Consider the following 25,888-nt stretch of genomic DNA (forward strand, 5'->3'; position numbering starts at 1 on the left):
AGAACTATGTTTTTACTTATAGGTAAACAGATTGTGACTACAACTAAGTCACTAAGTCTTTGACCACACTGTTATTACATTGGTGAGTAAAGACTCATGCTTCCTTTAACAGATTTTATAGATGTCCGGGACATGCGGTCTGCACGAAGTCCAGCTCTTCTCCTTCAGTATTTGGTAAGTTCAGTCAAAGCTCTCACACACACGCGCGGACACTCACGCACACACACACACACACACACACACACACACACACACACACAGAGAGACTCTCTGCCCCCGCACTCTGTACCGGTACCCCCTGTATATAGCCTCCCTACTGTTATTTTATTTATATTTGTTAATTTTTACTTATCTAATTTTTTCTTAACTGCATTGTTGGTTAAGGGCTTGTAAGTGAGCATTTGACTGTAAGGTCTACACCTGTTGTATTCGGCGCATTTGGGAAATAAAATTTGATTTGATTTGACACAGAGACACACACACACAGTCAGGAGTCTCCCTCTGTCACACACTCTAAAGCAATCCTCTGTCCTCTCTTCCTTTACACATTTTATGGATGTTCGTGACTTGCAGTCTGCGCGAAGTACATATTTTTAATACATAAAATACCAAAATAATAAATGGAACAGTTTATTTTCTATACTTGTTGTCATGTATTTTTTCATCTTATTTGACCTTAGTACTGTTGGTTAATCATATCAGTTGGTTCAATTGTTGTAATTTTGCAGCATGAATGTCCTCTGTAAAAGAACAGACAATTTCAAGATTATGAAACTGCCAGTATATTAACCCATTTTTTCTTTGGAAGGAGAGGAAAATATTGGTTTGTTAAATAACAGAAAAAAGCCATGAATTAATAAAAATTATCTGTTTAAAATAACAGATTTTCTTTAAAATAATGGAAAGTAACCATTTTAATTATCTGTAAAATAATAGAGAAATTATAAACTGAAGTACTTTTAACTATATTTAATGTTTAAAGCTGCAAAATGTAACTTTTTGGGAAACCTGACCAAATTCTCATAGAAATGTGTGTTATAGATCTGTCATTCTCATTGAAAGCAAGCCTAATAAGCGGTAGATCTGTTCTGTGTGCTATTTCTATGCTTCCCGTTCATTATTATTCTAATGTAGATTTTTTTATTTTACCCCCTTTTTTCTCCCCAATTTTGATCTCGTCTCTTCGCTACAACTCCCCAACGGACTCAGGAGGCTTAGGTCGAGTCATGCGTCTTCCGAAACATGACCCGTCAAACCACGCTTTTTAACACCCGCCCGCTTAACCAGGAAGCCAGCCGCACCAATGTGTCAGAGGAAACACCATTCAACTGATGACCGAGGTCAACCTGCAGGCGCCCGGCCCACCACAAGGAGTCGCTAGAGCGCGATTAGCCAAGTAAAGCCCCCCTGGCCAAACCTTCCCCTAACCTGGACGAAACTGGGCCAATTGTGCAGACCCCGATCACGGCCGGTTGTGATACAGCCCGGGATTGATCCTGGGTCTGTAGTGATGCCTCTAGCACTGCGATGCAGTGCCTTAGACCGCTGCGCCACTCGGGAGGCACCCGTTTTCCCGTTCTTAAGTTTTGTTTTTTAGTCTTTTACTTTCGGTTTTATACACCAGCTTCAAACAGCTGAAAATACAATATTTTTGGTTATGGAAAAAAATATTTATCAGCGATTTCGATGGTACAATGCTTCTCTACACTATACTTGTTTTGTCACAAACTGAAATTAGGTGAACTATTACAATTTTACCAACCAGAAAGTGGCGGAGCGATTTCTGCATAGTACATCTTTAAACGTTTAGCCAAACATTATAAAACATTTCTGATTTAAATTACCCTATTTACAATGTATTTTTATAGTATTGGCTAGTTAATTTACATATGAAACCCCTACTTTAATAATAAAAAAAGAAATATACAAAGATTTACCCCCAAATTTGGCTATTTAGAATGTATTATTACAAAATTGGTAAGTTGATTTACCACTTAAAACACCTACTTTAATTTAGAAATGACTGTATTTTGATTGTGTATTTCTATAGAATTACTGTTAAACTGTAAATATTCAGTAATTTACCCCTAAAATTGGCTATTTAGAATGTATTTCTATAATATGTTTCAGTTAATTTACATCTTAAAATGGCAATTTTAATCAAATTACTGTATATTGACGTGTATTTCTATAGAATTACTGTTGAAAACTGTAACTATATAGTAATTTATTTATTTTATTTATTTTATTTACAGTGTACTTAATGTCTTTTGACTGATTTCCATGTCAAAAACATTTACATATGTAATATTAGAATGATTTCCCTTTAAAGAAAATCCATAACTTGTTATAATTCACATTATCGATTATTTAACAGGGGGAAAAATGAGATTATTACTGTAATTTTACAAGAATTTGTTAGTTTGAGAGAATTTAATCACTTTAAATTTGCACAGTGAATTTTCTGTAAAATTACATGTACACCGTATACAGTGGTCATGACCCATGGAGAACAGTTCCTAGTTTTGCCTATTTCAGGATCTGGACATTTCTGATGAGCCTATAACCTACATCAATAATTAGATATGATATCAAAACTGAGCTCTGTCCACGGACCTATGAGCATATGACATGTCCTTTGAAACTCTCCAATGTGCAACCGAGCGTTTTAAGCTAAATAACCTCAAAATGGTTAAAACCATAATTTTGTTATCATGGATGGTCAGTCCTTGCATACATAGCTCTGTCTATGAATTTAAGTGGTATCATTTCTCCAGCCCCATCCCTCAGCTTTTTACCAACCAGGGGGTGATAATAACCGCTTTGTTATTGTTTCTACTGCTGATTACCGCTTTAAGCATTACGATGGTCGTACCAGATGCATTGTTTTTTACGATCCAACTTTTTAAGTGTTTCCCAAACAAGCACGTAAAGTGAACCTGTAAAAGTAAAAACGACAGCGAGGAGCGTCTTTGGGGGCATGTTCGGTTTTTCACATACAGTGCATTCGGAAAGTATTCAGACCCCTTGACTTTTTCCACATTTTGTTACGTTACCGATGCCTTAAACAAAAGATAGGGGTGTGGATCAGAAAACCAGTCAGTATCTGGTGTGATCACCATTTGCCTCATGCAGCGCGACACATCTCCTTCACATAGAGTTGATCAGGCTGTTGATTGTGGCCTGTGGAATTTTGTCCCACTTCTCTTCAATGGCTGTGCGAAGTTGCTGGATATTGGCGGGAACTGGAACACGCTGTCGTACACGTCGATCCAGAGCATCTCAAACATGCTCAATGGGTGACATGTCTGGTGAGTATGCAGGCCATGGAAGAACTGGGACATTTTCAGCTTCCAGGAATTGTGTACAGATCCTTGAGACATGGGGCCGTGCATTATCATGCTGACACATGAAGTGAACACTTTACATATTGCGTTTATATTTTTGTTCAGTGTAAATTGAGAAGATATCATTGTGTTGTGTTTGGTGATTAAATCAATGTTCTTCTCATGGTATTTCACAGTAAACATGATTTGGATCAACGGTTGTGTGGTGAAAGATGTCTCCAAACAAAATAAATGCACAATAAAAGGTTTTGAATAAAGACTTGCTACCTTACAAGTGTTACCAGTTTGGAGTTTTGCACTAAGAGTTTTTCAAATTCACCACATACTTATGAAAATAGCACCAAAGCGAGGTGAGGCTCGAGATGAGGCTCAAAAGCTGTGTGTGTGTGTATATTAGGTACTCCCTTTGTTTTCGTTCTCAAAGAAAGTAAAACATTTGAAATGTTGTGTAATCTTGGCAAAAATCCTGAACGTAGCTGAAGTACGATGGTGTAATTGGACAGTTGTGTGATGCGATAGAGCCCAAATTAATACAACCACTAGCATCAAAAAAACTGTTTTAAGCAACGAGCCCTGACGCAACAGATGAGAACATTTAGCTTAACATTTTGAGAAACTATTAGGCTATTTCTTTACATTATAAGAGCAGCAATGCGCACAAGGCAGTAGACTATAAGCGCGAATGTTCCATTAGCAGGAAAACACCATTATCAAAAGTGACCACAAATGCGACAATGCATGTAATGCTTTTATTATAAAGGTGCATTTTCATGGTGAAAATTATCTTCCCCAAACTTGAAACTCACGCGATGCATATGTATGCCAGTTAGGCTCTACACCCTTTGTAAAGTGGATTAATGTGCTTCAATTTAAGAAGTTATTTGTCCACTTTAGTTGTGATACAAACCGTATCTAAACATATAGGCCTATGGGCTAGGCTACATGAGGTTTGCAACTATGATTTGAAAAAGTCGCAAAAAAAAAGCATGTGCTGTTTCTTGTCTTAAGCTTGGCATCATTCACAAGTGATAATATATCATTCACAAGAGAGAGGCTAATATTGTCACCCATCACACTATTCTTGATTTAATCTTGTCTTTACATATACTAAATAATATATGTGTGAAATTTGTTTTGATTTAGAATGGACCATTATCATGCACCTGTCTCGAAACAGGGGCAGCGGGAAAAAAATACATGTCATCTATGCACTTAAATAGCGAATTTAGGACGCTTTTCCCGTGGTTCATTTTCATGCCAGCCAGTAGGAAATACTCCTGTTGTAAAGAGAAGCAATGTGCTTAATATTAGAAAAGTTGAGAAATAAATATATTAGGCCTAGCCTATAGAAAGCTTATGGGATCCTCTTTTTAATAGAGGCCATCACTCTGTTTTCTCACGCAATTACATAGCCTATAGAAATGTTGAGCAACATGAGCTCATGGGCTCTTATTAAGTGTTTGATTAGATTTTCGAATACATTTGCATTGATGTCAGAGTGATTAGAGGGACAATAGAGTGCTGAGTACCAGGCAGTTAGCAAGTTTGGTAGGCTCCTAATGACCATCAGCACCATCAGAGCTTGGAGAAGCCTAATTACCTAAACGGTCACGTGGAATTTGACTGCTGTCATGACTCGTGACTGCCGGTGTGGCGGTAATATGGTCACCGTAACAGCCCTAAGCCACTTTCCCTCCTTTGTATTTCATTGCAGGACCAGAAATTGACACACATTTTTTTTTCTCCACAAGGCCCCACACCAGCCCAATTTCCCCCATTATTAGCCAAATAATGATCACTCTGCACAAAAAAACAACATCAATTTAGACAGGCCAACTGGGCTAAAGATGGATCTGCCCATCTGGCATTTGCCCGAACTGCCATATGGCCGATCCGTTTCTAATATAATATATGCCATCTAGCAGACGCTTTTCATCCATGTCTTGTGTACATACATTTTTAGTATGGGTGGCCTCAGCAGGAGTCAACCCCATTAGCCTTGGCATTGCAAGTGCCATGCTCTGCCAACTGAGCCACACAGGACTATAGTTTCTTTTATATTACTGTAACACCTCAGCAAAGCTCGACGGTGAAACCTGTATTGTAGAAGTCCATTCAGCTCAGCTCCACTTCCGTCCTGCAGACTGTTTGGCTCTGTCAGCAGTCACACAAAAATAACTGACAAGAACTGAAGTCGATAGACATGGATAGGAATAGATAGGAATAATCATCTAAGTACAGATAGAGGAAGAAAAAGGTTGAATAAACAGGCGATGATAATGAGAGACAACAAAAACAGATAAGGTAAGTGAGAGAGAGAGCGAAAAAGAGAGGGAGAGGTGAAATGAGGAGAAAAAGTGTGAATAAGACAGAGATCAGGAAAAAGGAAACAGAGGGATGAAGAGGAGTGCATAAGTTAAAAGTGTGTGTGTGTACCTGTGTGTGTGTGTGTGTGTGTGTGTGTGTGTGTATGTGTGTGCTCTAGCATTCCTGAGAGCATGTGATAGGTGTTGGGGCTTTGGATAACTCCCTGGCTCTAAGCGGCCCAAACAGCAGCTTTACGGAGGTCACAACTCCACAATTACCCCTTTGTCAACTCTGCTATGCAACAGCAATCAAGGAAGTTATTTGCACGCACGCACGCACACACACACACACACACACACACACACACACACACACACACACACACACACACACACACACACACACACACACACACACACACACACACACACACACACACACACACACACACACACACACACACACACAGTTGATGCAGTCCTCAATTATGTATAGATGTGGTGCCCTCACTTGGGCATGGTAGGTACTACAAGCCCCCCATAGTTGGTAGAGCAAGGCCTGTGTACTACAACAAAAAGGTGAGTTTCTCAAGTATGAGTGCCCTCAAATATCAATCTAGTTATACAAGAGCTGGCATTGTATTATGCCATGTGCAAACCAGTGAGAGAGGGAGAGGGAAAGTGAAATAGAGGGAAGAAGAGCGAGACAACGGAGGGAGAAGGGTTAAAGTGAGAAGGAGGGGAGAGGAAGACAGAATGAGTGAGGAGAGAGGAGGGAAAAAGAAAGAGATGGTAGAGAGAGCTCAGTACGATTCTGATTCAACTTCTCTGTTTATTTTTAGTTTGGGGAACTGAAAATTGCTAGAGAAATTACTAGAAAGACAAATCTGACAGAGATAATGTGTCACTCGCACCCCTACACAAACTGTTTGCACGCCATAACACAACAACTTCTCACAGTCTCACCGCAGAATTAGACGTTTATCCACGTTTCTCCAAACATCACATTTTGAAGGTTAATGTACAGGTAGCAGATAATGGACCCTATCAGATATGTATGTACAGTAGTTGGTGGTGTAAATTAACTAATATACATGGGTTCCAACGCGTGTAAAAACCAGAAAGACTGCCGGAAAGGCCGGCACATTACTCAATACTCGTGAGACTCACCTCGCCTACGATAGGCCTACAGTATATCTACAAATCTTTTTTTCATCTCTACATATAGGTCTCCTGATTTAACTTTTTTGGCATCAACTGAAAACATTCATATGTAACTCTGTCAAGCCTACAAGCAAAGATGAACTGGTGAAGCCATCAAGATGTTTTGGCATGAGAAACTGACGATATAACAATGCAACAAATACATTGATCATCTCAGCAAGGTTTTACCCGTGGTCGTGGAGCTGGGGGGAAGTGCAACTAAAATGTAGCTGAGATGTACAGTAGTTGAAATAAACATCTGGATTTTTCTAATTATTTTATTAATGAAAGCATAAAGATGTTGATGAACAAATACTGTACAGTATATACTTTAACCGACATTTTGCGGTTGCATGAGGTTTGGAGTTAGAAATGTAAAACTTTAGAGTTCTTAAGCATCAAATACATTGCAAGTTCTAATCTGGTGGTCCCTGCGTGCATGACCCACGTGGAGTTCCAGGTCTCTGGGAGCCTCTGGAACTGCCGTTCTGCGGCCAACAAGGCAGAGTTAATCTCAGCCTATGCTACCCTACAGTCCCTCGACTTCTTGGCGCTGACGGCAACATGGATTACCACAGAAAACACTGCTACTCCTTCTGCTCTTTCCTCGTCTAACCATGTGTTTTCGCATACCCCGAGAGCATCTGGTCAGCGCGGCGGTGGCACAGGAATCCTCATCTCTCCCAAGTGGACATTCTCTCTTTTTCCCCTGACCCATCTGTCTATCTCCTCATTTGAATTCCATGCCGTCACAGTCACCAGCCCATTCAAGCTTAACATCCTTGTCATTTATAGCCCTCCAGGTTTCCTTGGAGAGTTCTTCAATGAACTTGACGCCTTGATAAGTTCCTTTCCTGAGGATGGCTCACCCCTTACAGTTCTGGGTGACTTTAACCTTCCTACGTCTGCCTTTGACTCATTTCTCTCTTCCTCCTTCTTTCCACTCCTTTCCTCTTTTGACCTCACCCTCTCACCGTCCCCCCCTACTCACAAGGCAGGCAATATGCTTGACCTCATCTTTACTAGATGCTGTTCTTCTACTAATCTCACTGAAACTCCCCTCCAAGTCTCCGACCACTACTTTGTATCCTTTTCTCTCTCGCTCTCCTCCAACACTACTCACTCTGCCCCTACTCAGATGGTAATGTGCCGTCACAACCTTCGCTCTCTCTCTCCCGCTACTCTCTCCGCTTCCATCCTATCATCTCTTCCCTCTGCTAAATCCTTCTCCCTCCGATCTCCTCATTCTGCCTCCTCAACCCTCCTCTCCTCCCTTTCTGCATCTTTTGACTCTCTATGTCCCCTATCCTCCCGGCCGGCTCGGTCCTCCCCTCCTTCTCCGTGGCTTGACGACTCATTGCGAGCTCACAGAAGAGGGCTCCGGGCAGCCGAGCAGAAATGGAGGAAAACTACACTCCCTGCGGACCTGTCATCTTTTCACTCCCTCCTCTCTACATTCTCTTCCTCTGTTTCCGCTGCCAAAGCCACTTTCTACCACTCTAAATTTCTACCACTCTAAATTTCTCTGCCTCTAACCCTAGGAAGCTCTTTGCCACCTTCTCCTCCCTGCTGAATCCTCCTTCTCCTCCCCCTCCCTCCTCCCTCTCTGTGGATGACTTCGTCAACCATTTTGAAAAGAAGGTTGACGACATCCAGTCCTCATTTATTAAGTCAAATGACACCGCTGGTCCTGCTCACACTGCCCTATCCTATGCTTTGACTTTTTTCTCCCCTCTCTCTCCAGATGAAATCTTGTGACTTGTGACGGCCGGCCGCCCAACAACCTGCCCGCTTGACCCTATCCCCTCCTCTCTTCTCCAGACCATTCCGGAGACCTTCTCCCTTACCTTACCTCGCTCATCAACTCATCCTTGACCGCTGGCCATGTCCCTTCCATCTTCAAGAGAGCGAGAGTTGCACCCCTCCTCAAAAAACCTACACTCGATCCCTCCGATGTCAACAACTACAGACCAGTATCCCTTCTTTCTTTTCTCTCCAAAACTATTGAGCGTGCCGTCTCTAGCCAACTCTCCTGCTATCTCTCTCAGAATGACCTTCTTGATCCAAACCAGCCAGACTGCTCTTCTCTGTGTCACGGAGGCTCTCCGCACTGCTAAAGCTAACTCTCTCTCCTCTGCTCTTATCCTTCTAGACCTATCTGCTGCCTTTGATACTGTGAACCATCAGATCCTCCTCTCCACCCTCTCCGAGTTGGGCATCTCCGGCGCTGCTCACTCTTGGATTGCGTCCTACCTGACAGGTCGCTCCTACCAGGTGGCGTGGCGAGAATCTGTCTCCGCACCACGTGCCCTCACCACTGGTGTCCCACAGGGCTCAGTTCTAGGCCCTCTCCTATTCTCTCTATACACCAAGTCACTTGGCTCTGTCATATCGTCACATTGTCTCTCCTATCATTGCTACGCAGACGACACACAATTAATCTTCTCCTTTCCCCTTTCTGATAACCAGGTGGTGAATTGCATCTCTGCATGTCTGGCAGACATATCAGTGTGGATGTCGGATCACCACCTCAAGCTGAATCTCGGCAAGACGGAGCTGCTCTTCCTCCCGGGGAAGGACTGCCCGCTCCATGATCTCGCCATCATGGTTGACAACTCCATTGTGTCCTCCTCCCAGAGTGCAAGGAAACTTGGCGTGACCCTGGACAACACCCTGTCGTTCTCCGCTAACATCAAAGCAGTGACCCGATCCTGCAGGTTCATGCTCTACAACATTCGCAGAGTACGACCCTACCTTACACAGAAAGCGGCACAGTTCCTAATCCAGGCACTTGTCATCTCCCGTCTGAATTACTGCAACTCGCTGTTGGCTGGGCTCCCTGCCTGTACCATTAAACCCCTACAACTTATCCAGAATGCTGCAGCCCGTCTGGTGTTCGACCTTCCCAAGTTCTCTCATGTCACCCCGCTCCTCCGCACACTCCACTGGCTTCCAGTTGAGGCTAGCATCTACTACAAGACCATGGTGCTTGCCTACGGAGCTGTGAGGGGAAAGGCACCTCTTTACCTTCAGGCTCTGATCAGACCCTACACCCAAACGAGGGCACTGCGTTCATCCACCTCTGGCCTGCTAGCTCCCCTACCTCTACGGAAGCACAGTTCCCGCTCAGCCCAGTCAAAGCTATTTGCTGCTCTGGCACCCCAATAGTGGAACAAGCTCCCCCATGATGCCAGGACTGCGGAGTCACTGACCACCTTCCGGAGACACTTGAAACCCTACCTCTTTAAGGAATACCTGGAATAGTATAATGTAATCCTTCAATTAGATTACCAGGTTAATTTTTTATTAGGTTATAATAATCCATGCCTTCTGGGAATGTTAAAAAGTCAAAAAGTTATGGGTGGAGTTATAAGTTTGGCTGTCAGAAGTGTTAATATCTACCAATGTCAGCCTTTAAATGCTTTATTATCCAAATGTTGAAAGTGCGTGTGGGCAACGGAGAGAAACAAAATGGTGCAGTTTGAGGCCATGTGGCGGAGAGTGATGTGGGTGCTGGAGATGGGGGGTGTGAGCAGGTCGGTCTGGTCAGGTGTGGTGTAGTTGTCGTTTGTATGTGTATGTTTTGTATTGTCTAAAAAGATAAATTAAAATCTTACAAAAAAATAAAAAAATAAGGAAAAATGACAAGCTTGCAACACGCATCTGAGTATTCATTATAAATATAATTTATTTCATTTACATTCTTCATTGTAACCAAATGTTACAAATAATTGAACACACACAGCATGAGCAGATCAACTTGGTCAAAACATTTATTTATTAAAGACTATCAGAAAGAATGTTGGTACCTATTTATTTTGATCCAAAGCCACGAATGAGTGAGTCACTCAGCTTTATGCTGACAAATCCTCGCTGGACTCTCTTTCATTCAGTTTGTTCTTCACAGCAGCAAAGAAGGACTCCGTGTTTCAGAAACTCACTTTATATAGAGGGGCTATCACTATTTCACACTGTGGTAAATAAAGCCAGTTTGTTATTTAGAATGATTTATTTGTATTTTAGAGGGAGAGAAACCAAAAGCCCACCATGCCTATTTTTCAAAAATCGTCAGTCCACATGTCAAGTGTAATTGCGCCATTGTATTTACCCAAGTTATCTCTCAACTCCAGGACCACCGGCAGCAAATTCACACCTCTATTAATTTACAAAAAGAGAGTCAATTTGTGCCACAGTTTAGACTACCGATAGATCAGCGTTCTAACTCCCCCTTGTGATAGTGTGGTGCAATTTACCACAATTTTACATTTTACATTTTAGTCATTTAGCAGACACTCTTATCCAGAGTGACTTACAGTTGGGTCAATATCACCATAAGGTGCCTTTGAGACTTCCCCATTTCCCCCCCAAAAAGCTGAGATTTTCCATTGAACTTCATATTCATTGTATTAAGTATATGTTATGCTGTTAGAAATGCATATTGGTCAAGCTCCCACACTTTTTATAAATTAACTGCAAGCAGACAATTTACATGCAAACAGCAAAATATGTCCACCCTGTCATGGACAATTTCAAAGCAGAATAAATACATTGTAATTACATAGTGATTATAAAACGTACATTTTCAGAAAACGATTTAGTCACTTTCTCAACAATATATTTTAGTTTATGGGAAAAGTATTTGGATAATAATGAAATTATGGCAAACTATTTGTTTCTCTATAAAATCTGCGAGAGTTGCACTTTCTTTTCTAAATAAAATCTAACAAAAAAGATATCAGGTCAAACTTTCAAACAAACTATTTGGCCCTCATTTGTTTATAAAGGAATCACACAAAAGATTTTGCTAACTTTTGAAAATAATTTGTTTATTTTCATAGAACATGAAAATAACAGGGTGGACAGTGACATGACAGGGTGGACCCTGGGCATGACAGAGTGGACACGTTGTGAAATGTCATTGAATGGCCTCATAAATGCAAGGAACAATGCAAGAAAATGATGTAAAAAATGCCTTTTCCCATGTAGGGGGAAATTACAAGTTGAACAGACTGTTTTTGATCCACTCTACCTGCATGCAGCCACTGAATAAAGATGCCCAAAATGAGACATTAATGTGGCCTTCTAGCGTTAAACTCTGTACATCATTCTGCACAGTGAAATTCAAACATTCAACTGTAGAACAAGAAGAAAAAAATTTTTAAAGTGGAGAACAGTTGATTTGAAAAAACAGAATATTACAGAAAGATCACTTGGACGCATCTCCAAACAGTCTCTCCCTTTCTGCAGAGACATGGCTCAGTTCTGCAGTTGCTGTTCCACATACTTCCATGCAGACACTTCAATCTGTACAGAGCGCTTGTTCAGAGCCTGTGGTTCTGGTATTAGGCAAAGTACCTGCCAGTCATGGTACCAACAGATGTCGTCCTGAAGACTTGGCCATTTGAACTTGTTTATGCCATGGCGTTGCATACACTTAACTTTCACACTGTGCCCTTCTGCATCCATGATGATACCTGGGTATGCTTCATTGTCATAATTAACGACGCACCACTCTCCAATGTGCTTTACCTCAATCATTTCTGGTCTCCTAGGATTATCTGGTGTCTTTCCACATGCTGGGGACTTGTCAGATGAAACAGGAACATTAGCTAGAGTGACCTCTTGAAGGTTAAAGCAGGGGCAGTCCAAAACACCTTCCTCCCTTTTTACACAGACATGAAATGTCTCTGTATTTCATTTGGCCGGGTGTCAGACTGATAGCTTGGTGGATTCTCATAGTGCCTTTTATGGCACTGGCCCTGTTTCTGGCTCTGGCTTGACTTTTTGCCTCTCTCCATTTCTTTCTTTTTGCCCTCTTCTCTCTCTCACTGAGCTCATTGACACCCTTCTTCTTTCCAGTCTCTCTGTCTTTTTTCCATTTGACCCTTTCTTTCTCAAGGTACTTTCTTCTTCTGTCTGGGTCAGCATCACGACGTTCCCGATATCTCCTTGCTATCTCAGCTCCTTTTGATCTCATTCCTTGAAAAAGACGATTCAAAATGTTCCCTTACACACTTTAATTGGCAGTCCCGGTAAACTAGGCTTGCATTATCAAACTAGGTTTGCTGATACTGATATCGCCAAAAAAAAATTCCATATTGTCCATTCTTACTATGTATAGCATGTACTGTTATAAAATGTGTGTAATAGCTGTTGTAATATGTGTAACATTATCAGTATGTGGCCTAAACTATGCACATGTCCTTCCTGTCATGAACCATGTCCACCCTGTCATGGAAGGCTTGCTGACAGGGTGGACAATGACAGGGTGGACATTTTTGGCTAATGTTAGCATTTAATGAGCACATGGTGGACCTTCACTTAGCAACATACTACAGTTAGCAAGCTGACTGTGTACTGTTTTACAAATATATTTCAAAGTTCTGATAGGTTTTTCTATCAATTGATATTTCACTATGACAGAGTGGACATGTTAAGCTTGACAACATCCAACTACACACATAATATGATGAAAATTATGAAACATAAGTGTAAATACTTACTCTGCAACTAGACACTGCTTCAGCCTTCATTGAAGAAAGACAAAATGCTCGTAGTGATGTCACTGAAAACATCAGTGGGTTTCATAAAGGGGCAGTTACCCCATAATGACAGGGTGGACAGCAATTTCAGGGACACATGCAAAATGTTCAATATGATTATGGAAATACAATATACATGATCAAAATTACTTGTTTTATCAAATAACTTATTGTGGACAGTAAAACCATGAATTTTTGGGGGGGATTTAGTATCATTGAACCACTTATTACACACACTGTAGTTAGCAGAGTAGTGTGTGGGACATGCCAAAATCACGTACATCCAATGAAAAAAAATTAATAAAATGAAGGAAACACTTTTTTAGAGACTTATCATTCTACTGATATGTGTGCAAATGTTTGGCCACTTATAATAAGACCTCAGACTTTCATTATTCTGCTACATTTTCATGATGACTGAGTGAGTCTGATGAGGACACCAAAGGCACCTCATAGTGATATTGACTCAGTTAGTGAGTGCATAATTTTTTTTTCTTCTACAATCTGCCACCATCTACCACAAACGGTCGCGGCATAAGCTCAAAACTTTTAAAGGAAGTCAATAGTCTGTATTTTTTTTACATCCATTGCGAATGATAGTTCCTCACAGTATTTGAAAAATCTTTCCATCACTCTCCCCCCTCAATATCACCAAGCGTCACTGTGAAAGAGGAAAATATCATGATCTGATGATCCAATATACAGTGGGGAAAAATTGTATTTAGTCAGCCACCAATTGTGCAAGTTCTCCCACTTAAAAAGATGAGAGAGGCCTGTAATTTTCATGATAGGTACACGTCAACTATGACAGTGCCACGCCCTGACTCAGGGGACGCTTGTATGTTGAGTCAGGGTGTGTGTATTCCTTGTTGTGTTAGTTCTATGTTGTAGAAACTAGTATGTCTATTTCTATGTTGGCCGGTGTGGTTCCCAATCAGAGGCAGCTGTCGCTCGTTGTCTCTGATTGGGGACCATACTTAGGCAGCCATTTGGCACTAGTTAGTTGTGGGATCTTGTTCCGTGTGAGGTATGTTGTTTGTGTACCGTGGACTTCAGGTTTCGTTTAGTTTGTTGTTTTGTCGCTTGTTTATTCGTTCCAAATAAACATGTATGCATATCACGCTGCGCCTTGGTCTGACCCGTCTGTAAAAGAACGTGACAGACAGACAAATTGAGATTTTATTTCCAGAAAATGACATTGTAGGATTTTTAATGAATTGATTTGCAAATTATGGTGGAAAATAAATATTTGGTCACCTACAAACAAGCAAGATTTCTGGCTCTCACAGACCTGTAACTTCTTCTTTAAGAGGCTCCTCTGTCCTCCACTCGTTACCTGTATTAATGGCACCTGTTTGAACTTGTTATCAGTATAAAAGACACCTGTCCACAACCTCAAACAGTCACACTCCAAACTCCACTATGGCTAAGACCAAAGAGCTGTCAAAGGACACCAGAAACAAAATGGTAGACCTGCACCAGGCTGGGAAGACTGAATCTGCAATAGGTAAGCAGCTTGGTTTGAAGAAATCAACTGTGGGAGCAATTATTAGGAAATGGAAGACATACAAGACCACTGATAATCTCCCTCGATCTGGGGCTCCACGCAAGATCTCACCCTGTGGGGTCAAAATGATCACAAGAACGGTGAGCAAAAATCCCAGAACCACACGGGGGGACCTAGTGAATGACCTGCAGAGAGCTGGGACCAAAGTAACAAAGCCTACCATCAGTAACACACTACGCCGCCAGGGACTCAAATCCTGCAGTGCCAGACGTGTCCCCCTTCTTAAGCCTGTACATGTCCAGGCCCGTCTGAAGTTTGCTAGAGTGCATTTGGATGATCCAGAAGAGGATTGGGAGAATGTCATATGGTCAGATTAAACCAAAATATAACTTTTTGGTAAAAACTCAACTCGTCGTGTTTGGAGGACAAAGAATGCTGAGTTGCATCCAAAGAACACCATACCTACTGTGAAGCATGGGGGTGGAAACATCATGCTTTGGGGCTGTTTTTCTGCAAAGGGACCAGGACGACTGATCCGTGTAAAGGAAAGAATGAATGGGGCCATGTATCGTGAGATTTTGAGTGAAAACCTCCTTCCATCAGCAAGGGCATTGAAGATGAAACGTGGCTGGGTCTTTCAGCATGACAATGATCCCAAACACACCGCCCGGGCAATGAAGGAGTGGCTTCGTAAGAAGCATTTCAAGGTCCTGGAGTGGCCTAGCCAGTCTCCAGATCTCAACCCCATAGAAAATCTTTGGAGGGAGTTGAATGTTCGTGTTGCCCAGTGACAGCCCCAAAACATCACTGCTCTAGAGGAGATCTGCATGGAGGAATGGGCCAAAATACCAGCAACAGTGTGTGAAAACCTTGTGAAGACATACAGAAAACGTTTGACCTGTGTCATTGCCAACAAAGGGTATATAACAAAGTATTGAGAAACTTTTGTTATTGACCAAATACTTATTTTCCACCATAATTTGCAAATAAATTCATAAAAAATCCTACAATGTGATTTTCAGGCCTCTCTCATCTTTTTAAGTGGGAGAACTTGCACAATTGGTGGCTGACTAAATACTTTTTCCCCCCACTATATCTAGTGGAAACATCATAAAATACCTGAACACTTTTCGCTTGCGCAAAAACAGCTGTCTGTCCCGAGCTCACTGGGGCGGGAAACTCTTAGGGCCTGGAATAGGCTAGTTGATACAATGTTGCAAGTTCGCTAGTGACAGCTTCGGGCTGGACCCAATTGATTGATTTGATACAATGTTGCACTTCACTTGAAATGGCTCAAGTCAAGGCAGATAGAAAGGAAGGCAGACAGGCAGAGTAGAGAGATGAATGCAATTGAAAGAACCTGCATTTTCATCAGGATATTTTATACTGTTTGAATTTTTCGGCTTTATGTATTTTTATTTAGTTGACAATGGACGTTATAGGCCTACTGCTGCATTGACCTATAGGCTATCTCTGAGTTCCATGCATTCATTTCTTTAGCCGCCAATGGATCACGGTGTATTAATGTATCAATATGGCACAGGCTGGTGCTCTCGTATTAGTTGAATTTTTATAAAGATTTTTATTAAGTGACAATGATTTTGAGAAACTAAAATGTTATTATTGAAATAAAACTGTTCCACTAAAATGCGCATATGAAAATCATAATTGGCACGCAGATCAGTAGAAATGGTAGGATAAATTGTAAGCTTCCCCAATCTAGTTTCACAATCAGATGAAAACATGACTGGTTGTGTTCATGCCGCATTAAAAGGCTATACATTAGCATATGTTTTTACTATAAAACCCATTAAAAAATTTTGGAGGTTCTGTGGAAATTAAATGCCCATCAAACTGATTCATTCTGGCGCCGGCCTTGTGTTCCGGAGGGTTTCCCTCTGAAAATATTTGGTTGACGAGCATCACTACAACACCCTCACACATCAAAACTTTAAAGATCCTAATCTCAGATGGAACTGTGGTGCAAATGCACACACACACGTGCACACACACACATACACACACACACACACAAACACACACACACACTGCTAACACTATGAACCTATAAAAAACATAACGTCGTAGAGGGACGTGTGGAGTTCACTCTGAACAAAAGACCCATAGACATTGAATATGTGAATGACGATTGGATGTGTGTGTGTGTACGTGTGAGTGCGTGTGCATGTGTGTTTGGAGTCGGTAAAGGCTAGTTCTCTAGTTCCATCCGTCTAAAATAAACCTCATAAGGTTGAGACAGAAACCGTACTGTGAGAGATAAAAGATAAGATGCCTCGTGGCATGTTTCCTCAAAACTGTTTTGACTTGCAAATTAATCTATGTATGACACAAGTGTTGAATGCCAAAGTAGAGAAAATGAAAGAAATTAAGGAGAAATGGATATTGAAAATATTTAATAGAAAATGTAATAATAAATGAATATATTATCTGATATGAATGTGACTATGAATATTGTACCTGCTGTAACCCTGACCCAAAAAGGAACAAAAAAATGTAATCTTGGTCATAAAAAAAGAAAGTAAGGAGTGATGACATTGATATCTGACAGAGGGGAGTGTGGGGTGGGTGTAGGGGGTGTAGGGGGTGCCCCAAACTGGAGGATTTCCCTGTGAAAATATTTTGTTGACGACCATCGCTACAACACCCTCACACGTCACACCATTAAAGATCCTAATCTCAGATGGAACTGTGGTGCATGTGTACGCACACACAAACAAACACACACACACAACACACACACACACACACACACACACAGTAATACTACTACTGCTACTACTAATAGTTTACTTATGAATTGCACCCAACTCCATCCTACCCCAGACCCCCACCCACCCTCTACCTCATTTTCCAAAAGTCTGTGGTGAAGATGTGTGGGCAGAGGCTGAATAGCACACAGGAGCCAAACATATAAAACACAGCAACCTTAAGAAAATGAGAGAACCTCAAGTTGACTCTTTGTCACGAGCTTGACTGAGCTGACTGCCAACGATCTATCAACGTGACCAGCGCAACTTCAGCATAACGGTAAGCGAAAGACCTGCGCAAATTCAGCTACACTTATGGGCTGAACCAATTCGATGGGAAATGTATTAATTAGAACTGAAAAGTAACATAGGCTATTACATTTCAGTAAAAAAAAAACAAAGCTAATTTTCTGTGTTCATGTAGGATCATTAAAGGCTATGTATATGTACTGTAGTTTGCATTTCTCTTTTAATTTATATTCTATCCACAATGTTTAATTAGGCTAAATTCCCCTTTAGGAAAAAAGCAGCTGCAAACTTTTGGCGTGGTGCAAACCTTTAGTAGGTTAAATCCTGCCCAAAGATTATATCACAACTTGATATATTTTATACACTGAGTATACAAACATTAAGAACACCTGCTTTTTCCATGATATAGACTGACCAGGTGAATCCAGGTGAAAGCTATGATCCCTTATTGATTTCACTTGTTAAATTCACTTCAGTCAGTGTACAAGAAGGGCAGGAGACAAGTTAAAGAAGGATTGTTAAGCCTTGAGACAATTGAGACATGGATTGTGTATGTGTGCCATCCAGAGGGTGAATGGGCAACACAAAATATTTAAGTGCCTTTGAACGGGGTATGGTAGTAGGTGCCAGGCGCACCGGTTTGTGTCAAAACTGCAACACTGCTGGGTTTTTCATGCTCAACAGTTTCCCGTGTGTATCAAGAATGGTCCACCATCCAAAGGACATCTAGCCAACTTGACACAACTTTGGGAAGCACTGGATTCAACATGGGCCAGCATCCCTGTGGAACGCTTTTGACACCTTGTAGAGTCCATGCCCCACAATGAATTTAGGATGTTTTCTATATTAAGGAAGGTGTTCCTAATGTTTGGTATATTCAGTGTATGTTTGTATGATTATCCATTATATTTGAGAGAATATCCGAGGGTCCTATTCAAACTTTATATCAGAGTATGCCTGCTCTACCTCTTTGTGGAGTCTGGGTGTGTAATGTTTTTCAGCGAATAGCTACAGTCAGGTCCATAATTATTGGCACCCTTGATAAAGATGAATAAAAAAGACTGTATAAAAGAAATAATACAAATACCAAGCTATAGATTACAAGAAAATAGTGCTCTTTGGCCAAGCACACCAGCGGTGTGAAGAATAATGGAAGCATATGCAGAAAAGTACCTCATACCAACGGTAAAATATGGTGGTGGATCTTTGATGTTATGGGGCTATTTTGCTTCCACTTGTTAAGGTCAACAGCATCATGAACTTTACCAAGTACAAGGACATTTTAGCCAAAAACCTGGTTGCCTCTGCCAGAAGGCTGACACTTGGCAGCAAGTGGATTTTCCAGCAAGACAATAACCCCAAGCTATAATCAAAATCCGCAAAGAAATGGTTAATTGACCACCAGTCTCTGGACTTCAAATCTGTGGTTTGAATTGAAGAGGGCAGTACATAAGAGCAGATGAAGGGTATCAAGGATCTGGAAAGTTTCTGTACGGAGGAATGGTCTAAGATCCCTCCCAATGTGTTCTCCAAGCTCATAAAACATTTTAGAAAAAGGCTCAGTACCTTTATCCTCACACAATTATTGGCACCCTTGATTAAAATGAGCAAAAAAGACTGTATCAAATAAATAAAACAAATACAGGGATGCCAATAATTTTGACTCCTATCTTTTTTAGATATTTTGTATTAATTGTTAAACAAAATGTCTTTCTTTGAGCAATTGTATTAGTATAATAACATAGCATACAATATAGCTCAGTATTTTTATTATTTATTTTATACAGTCTTTTTTGCTCATTTTAATCAAGTGTGCCAATAATTATGGGCCTGACAATACATTATCCAAGCTATATTATCTCACAGGGTTTATAGCGATATGCCTATGTTTTATTTGACAGTTCTGTGTAGTACCATTTGTTGGCTATTATTTACTTAAGAATTATAATGCTGTAACAATATACTTTCTTGTACTTCCTTTCAGGTTACAGTTGTAAATGAGAACTTGTTCTCAACTGGCTTACCTGGTTAAATAAAGGTGAAAAAATAAAATAAAAATGTTGATTAGAATAGGATAACTCCAGGTAACTCCAGGTAAAGGTTTCCCATAGGCACAGATCTGTAGTCTGCTTACTCTCCAGAATTCCTAACCCTAACCATTAGGGTGAAACACTAAACGGATGTTAGATCAGTATCTCTAAGGTCATCTTAACCCTACTCCTGTATATGGTGTGACTGTCTCTCTCCCCCTGTACTCTCTTTCCTCTCCAGATGACTGTAATACCATGGTTCGTCATGCTCCTCTGTGTTATTCTACAAATAGTGAATGGCCTCACCTCCTTCCACGACATCTGTGAGTGTGTGTTCGCGCGTGTGTGTGTTTCTCTCTTTATCTCTGAGCTGTGTGTGTTCCCGATTGTAAGTATCAATGGTTTCTGCCAGTATCTCTTTATGTATACTGTAGTCTCAGTGTTTTATTGTGGATCTAATTGAAGTGTGTGTGTGCCCCTGTAGACATGGTGGATAAGGGGGACAGTTTGGTGACTCTGACATGTCCCACGGCATTCTCTGGTGCTATGACGTGGAAGTACGAGGGCGAGACTGAGTATTTCGACCACACTCAGGTCCAAGGCCATAACCTGATACTGAATGAGGTGGACTGGCATGGAGAATACAGCTGCTGGGATGGAGACAGGAAACTAGGATCAATCTATCTACTGGATGAGCTGAAGGACCCGGAGGAGCCGGACGGTGTGTGTGTTTGTGACAGAGAGAGAGTTTATTGCCCACATGTCTCTACCACATGTCTGGTTGTTCATTTGTGTATGTGTGTATGTATGTGTGTGTGTGTGTGTGTGTGTGTGTGTGTGTGTGTGTGTGTGTGTGTGTGTGTGTGTGTGTGTGTGTGTGTGCTCTGCCTCTCTCTGTAGATTCTCTAATCAGCTGTTCGGCCAAGTCTTATGGCTGCACCTTTAACTGTAGCTGGACCCGCAGTGAATTCACCGCTGTCCGCCTTGGGCTGGGCCATGACTGGTAAGTAACACATACACGCACACACGCACGCACACTGTACAGATGTAGGATATTAATTTGAGCACACTTTTGTTGCTGAGAATTGCAAACTTAAAGTGTATTAGAGTTTTAAAAAGGCTTCTAAAGTTTAAAATTTCCACTTTGAAATATCAGACTTGATTTGCCCTAACGGAAAATGTTTAAACTCCTACAAAAATGTCCATTAATTATAATCCATATAATAATTCACATTTCCTGTAGCTGCAGGATTATTTTCCTGCTGTAGCAAACTCCCTCAAATTAAGATCCTACATCTGTATGTGTCTCCAGTACTGACAGCCAGGACTCTTGCACCTGGGTGTACCCAACGGCCAGCCTTCAAGATGGAGGGTTTGAGTTTGAACTGACCCATTCGCTTTCACCCTACACTGAGGAGACCGCTCCCCTAGTGGTCACTGCTGAGGCCATCACCAGGCAGGAGTACCTCAGGAGGACTAAGAGGTTCTACCTACGCGACATTGGTGAGTGGAACCCCCTTCATAACAGGTGGCATTAAAACCATGCACTTCCATGGTACTTCTTTCCAGAGTAAGGAAAGGCTTAAAACACAATTCATTTCCGTTTGTTTGCAAATCTCATGTGTGTAAGAATTTTCATGTGTGATTACACAAACCAAAAACAAGTATCACAGTTGTAACTAGAGGTCTATGTAACAATGTTGTATTCACTAGGAACCTAACGGAAGCGAATAGACCTGAAACCTACCTGAGTTTGTCCTATACGCTTGTTTTTGTTTTTCTGTTGCAAAATGTTTTGCTTCGGCGCAACCTTTTTGCTACCTACGTTGTCCACTAATGAATACACCCCTGCCTATTATGCACATATCCACAGTCCAGCCAGACAGTCCTGCAGGGGTGAAGTGCCAGGTGATGGATCAGAGATTGAAGGTGAAAGTAGAACCACCAGCCACCTGGAACTGTCCTCCCAGCTACTTCCCTCTGGAGCACCAGATAGGATACATATTTAAAGACAACGGCAAGGTACAACACACACACACACGCACACACGCACACACACATGCACACGCACACATACACACACATGCAAGCTTATGCACACATTGACACACACTGGAATTTTTGTATGAAACAAAAACTCTCTCTCCTTCGCCCTTCTCTCTCCAGGAGGAGCACTCTATGATTCCTCTAATCCCTAGAGGGGTCAGTAAACTGAGGGCCCGCTCCAGAGACCCCCTGGTCCCTTCCCCCTGGAGCCAGTGGACCCCCTGGAAAAATGTAACCAACTAAGATAATATAATAATATATGCCATTTAGCAGACACTTTTAATACAATATCACTTAATGTCTACTGTCTCCCTCCACTGTAAGCTACCATTATTTCTTCAGGCACTGGTCATTATAGACTAGTGCCTTCTAACAAATATATACATCTGCAAAATGGTAACTATTTACTTATATTTATTGAATGATATACTTATATATTTATTGAAATATATACTTATCTTTTTCATAATAACTATCTGAAAAAAGCTACAAAAGGGTTAACAGCAACCTCTATCTCGAGCACCATTGCAACCCTGGTTTACAGTGTGCAAGTGTGTGATGTGATATCTGTCCCCTTATCAATGTATCTTTGTGGTGGTGTTGCTGTGTAGGCTGATTGTTTGGCTCTGTCTCTGTACGTCACAACTATTGCTATTAAAAGGGCTGTGAGTTTCCTGCCTCACACTTCTGTTTCCTTGTTTGTATACTGTATGTGTGTGTGTGTGTGTGTGTGTGTGTTTGTGTGTGTGTTTGTCGGGGGTGGGAGGGGGGGTTATGGTGTACATACAGTGGAGAAAAAAAGTATTTAGTCAGCCACCAATTGTGCAAGTTCTCCCACTTAAAAAGATGAGAGAGGCCTGTAATTTTCATCATAGGTACACATCAACTATGACAGACAAAATGAGATTTTTTTTTCCAGAAAATCAAATTGTAGGATTCTTAATGAATTTATTTGCAAATTATGGTGGAAAATAAGTATTTGGTCAATAACAAAAGTTTCTCAATACTTTGTTATATACCCTTTGTTGGCAATGACACAGGTCAAACGTTTTCTGTAAGTCTTCACAAGGTTTTCACACACTGTTGCTGGTATTTTGGCCCATTCCTCCATGCAGATCTCCTCTAGAGCAGTGATGTTTTGGGGCTGTCGCTGGGCAACACAGACGTTCAACTCCCTCCAAAGATGTTCTATGGGGTTGAGATCTGGAGACTGGCTAGGCCACTCCAGGACCTTGAAATGCTTCTTACGAAGCCACTCCTTCGTTGCCCAGGCGGTGTGTTTGGGATCATTGTCATGCTGAAAGACCCAGCCACGTTTCATCTTCAATGCCCTTGCTGATGGAAGGAGGTTTTCACTCAAAATCTCACGATACATGGCCCCATTCATTCTTTCCTTTACACGGATCAGTCGTCCTGGTCCATTTGCAGAAACAGCCCCAAAGCATGATGTTTCCACCCCCATGCTTCACAGTAGGTATGGTGTTCTTTGAATGCAACTCAGCATTCTTTGTCCTCCAAACACGACGAGTTTAGTTTTTACCAAAAAGTTATATTTTGGTTTCATCTGACCATATGACATTCTCCCAATCCTCTTCTGGATCATCCAAATGCACTCTAGCAAACTTCAGACGGGCCTGGACATGTACTGGCTTAAGCAGGGGGACACGTCTTGCACTGCAGGGTTTGAGTCCCTGGCGGCGTAGTGTGTTACTGATGGTAGGCTTTGTTACTTTGGTCCCAGCTCTCTGCAGGTCATTCACTAGGTCCCCCCATGTGGTTCTGGGATTTTTGCTCACTGTTCTTGTGATCATTTTGACCCCACGGGGTGAGATCTTGTGTGGAGCCCCAGATCGTGGGGAGATTATCAGTGGTCTTGTATGTCTTCCATTTCCTAATAATTGCTCCCACAGTTGATTTCTTCGAACCAAGCTGCTTACCCATTGCAGATTCAGTCTTCCCAGCCTGGTGCAGGTCTACAATTTTGTTTCTGGTGTCCTTTGACAGCTCTTTGGTCTTGGCCATAGTGGAGTTTGGAGTGTGACTGTTTGAGGTTGTGGAGAGGTGTCTTTTATACTGATAACAAGTTCAAACAGGTGCCATTAATACAGGTAACGAGTGGAGGACAGAGGAGCCTCTTAAAGAAGAAGTTACAGGTCTGTGAGAGCCAGAAATCTTGCTTGTTTGTAGGTGACCAAATACTTATTTTCCACCATAATTTGCAAATAATGTCACGATCGTTACAGGAAGACTCGGACCAAGGCGCAGCGTGATAAGCGTACATTTTATTTACCGTACTGCACACGAAACAAAACAACAAACCAAACGATACATGAAGTCCTAGGTTATACACACCACATCAAACCAAACGGAACAAGATCCCACAAATGACAAGTGAAAACAGGCTGCCTAAGTATGGTCCCCAATCAGAGACAACGAGCTACAGCTGCCTCTGATTGGGAACCACCGTGGCCAACATAGAAATAAACGATCTAGAACAAAAACCACAGAAAACTAAACATAGAAAATCCACACCCTGGCTCAACATCTAAGAGTCCCAAGAGCCAGGGCGTGACAAATAAATTCATAAAAAATCCTAGTTGACGTGTACCTATGATGAAAATTACAGGCCTCTCTCATCTTTTTAAGTGGGAGAACTTGCACAATTGGTGGCTGACTAAATACTTTTTTTCCCCAATGTACAGTATATCTGTTTTTGTTGATGTTTGGTATCTTTGTAACATATTAAAGGTGAACTTGATGATTGTATAGTCATTTAGAAATGGAAGAAAGCAAAGATAATCTATGTAATTTAACCACAAAACATTTTACACTAGTCTCATGGGTAAGCCTGCTACATAGACACTAATGTAGCAGCTGAGTAATTTCTGGGTTAATATGTTGTGTACTGTGGCTCAATTTGAAGGGCAGCCAATACCATTCACACCTATTCCGTCATATCCTGTTAGACCAAGAAACACAAACACACACACAGGCACACACAGACATGTCCACACACACACACACACACACACACACACACACACACGTCACATACAAACAGAGGTGGCTGGTGGGCAGAGTAATAGAAGGATGGAATGGTATAAAACACAAGTCGACCGTGTTCGATGTGTTTGATACCTTTCCATTAATTCCATTCCAGCCATTACAATGAGCCCATCCTGCTATATCTCTGCCCACCATCCTCCTCTGCCTCACGCACAAAACACACACACACACACACACACACACACACACACACCAGGTGAAATATTTCCTACAAGTGTAGTAGTGTAAGTGATCTTTGTTGTGTTTCTTGAATGAGGTGCCCAAACAAAATAACCATCTGGTTGTTTAAAGGGTCAAACTAAGGGAAACGAGCCCTGTAAATATGAATGAAAAAGCTTATGGATAGGAAACACTGTACAATTTACCTTATTACAGGTGGTTGCAGGAGGCAAGAAGGAGGAGAAACACAAAAGGCAACGCAAAGGAAAAGATAGCATCCGCTGCAAGACAGGAGAAAAGAAGGGGACCAAGACTAAGTCAAGATCTGCATTCACTGCTAATGAATAACGGACTTTGTGCTCTCTATTGAATTATCACTATGTGTTTCTGGGATCTAGAGTTAAATATGTCAATAAAATGTAATGTTTACATTTCCCCCAAAAAGTAGTGATAATTATTGACTTTCTACATGCATGTAGTGGGTCTATAGAGTGGATGGTCCTCATGCAGACATTGTTTTACTTATACAAATTTCAGATGACAACGCTAATTTGATGAATGTGACCAGAGATTATTTTTATCTGCTGTGGAAATTAGATCACAACATCAATGCATCAACATATACAGGTTGTTAAAGGGGGAATCTGCAGTTCAAACAACAACAA

At 41.4% G+C, this 25,888-nt stretch overlaps 1 protein-coding gene across 1 annotated transcript; it reads left to right on the top strand.

The window, feature by feature from the left end:
• The first annotated feature begins 17,794 nt into the window (after positions 1 to 17,794).
• Positions 17,795 to 25,654, top strand: si:dkey-88e18.2 (interleukin-12 subunit beta). Its single transcript, XM_041899908.1, has 8 exons — positions 17,795 to 17,953; positions 20,194 to 20,275; positions 20,437 to 20,673; positions 20,853 to 20,955; positions 21,265 to 21,455; positions 21,826 to 21,974; positions 22,119 to 22,229; positions 25,440 to 25,654. The coding sequence occupies exons 2-8, from the start codon at positions 20,194 to 20,196 to the stop codon at positions 25,569 to 25,571; spliced, it is 1,005 nt and encodes a 334-aa protein (XP_041755842.1). The 5' UTR covers positions 17,795 to 17,953; the 3' UTR covers positions 25,572 to 25,654.
• Positions 25,655 to 25,888: the final 234 nt, after the last annotated feature.

This window comes from Coregonus clupeaformis, chromosome 16 (genome assembly GCF_020615455.1).
Source record: "Coregonus clupeaformis isolate EN_2021a chromosome 16, ASM2061545v1, whole genome shotgun sequence".
In the NCBI taxonomy this organism is placed as follows: Eukaryota; Metazoa; Chordata; class Actinopteri; order Salmoniformes; family Salmonidae; genus Coregonus; species Coregonus clupeaformis.

What these genes read in the sequence shown, in the direction of transcription:
- si:dkey-88e18.2 (XM_041899908.1), top strand. Translation starts at nt 20,194, where the DNA reads ATGACTGTAATACCATGGTTCGTCATGCTCCTCTGTGTTATTCTACAA. An exon ending in CACCTCCTTCCACGACATCT is followed by an intron (nt 20,276 to 20,436) that starts GTGAGTGTGTGT and finishes GTGCCCCTGTAG; the next exon opens with ACATGGTGGATAAGGGGGAC. An exon ending in AGTGGACCCCCTGGAAAAAT is followed by an intron (nt 22,230 to 25,439) that starts GTAACCAACTAA and finishes ACCTTATTACAG; the next exon opens with GTGGTTGCAGGAGGCAAGAA.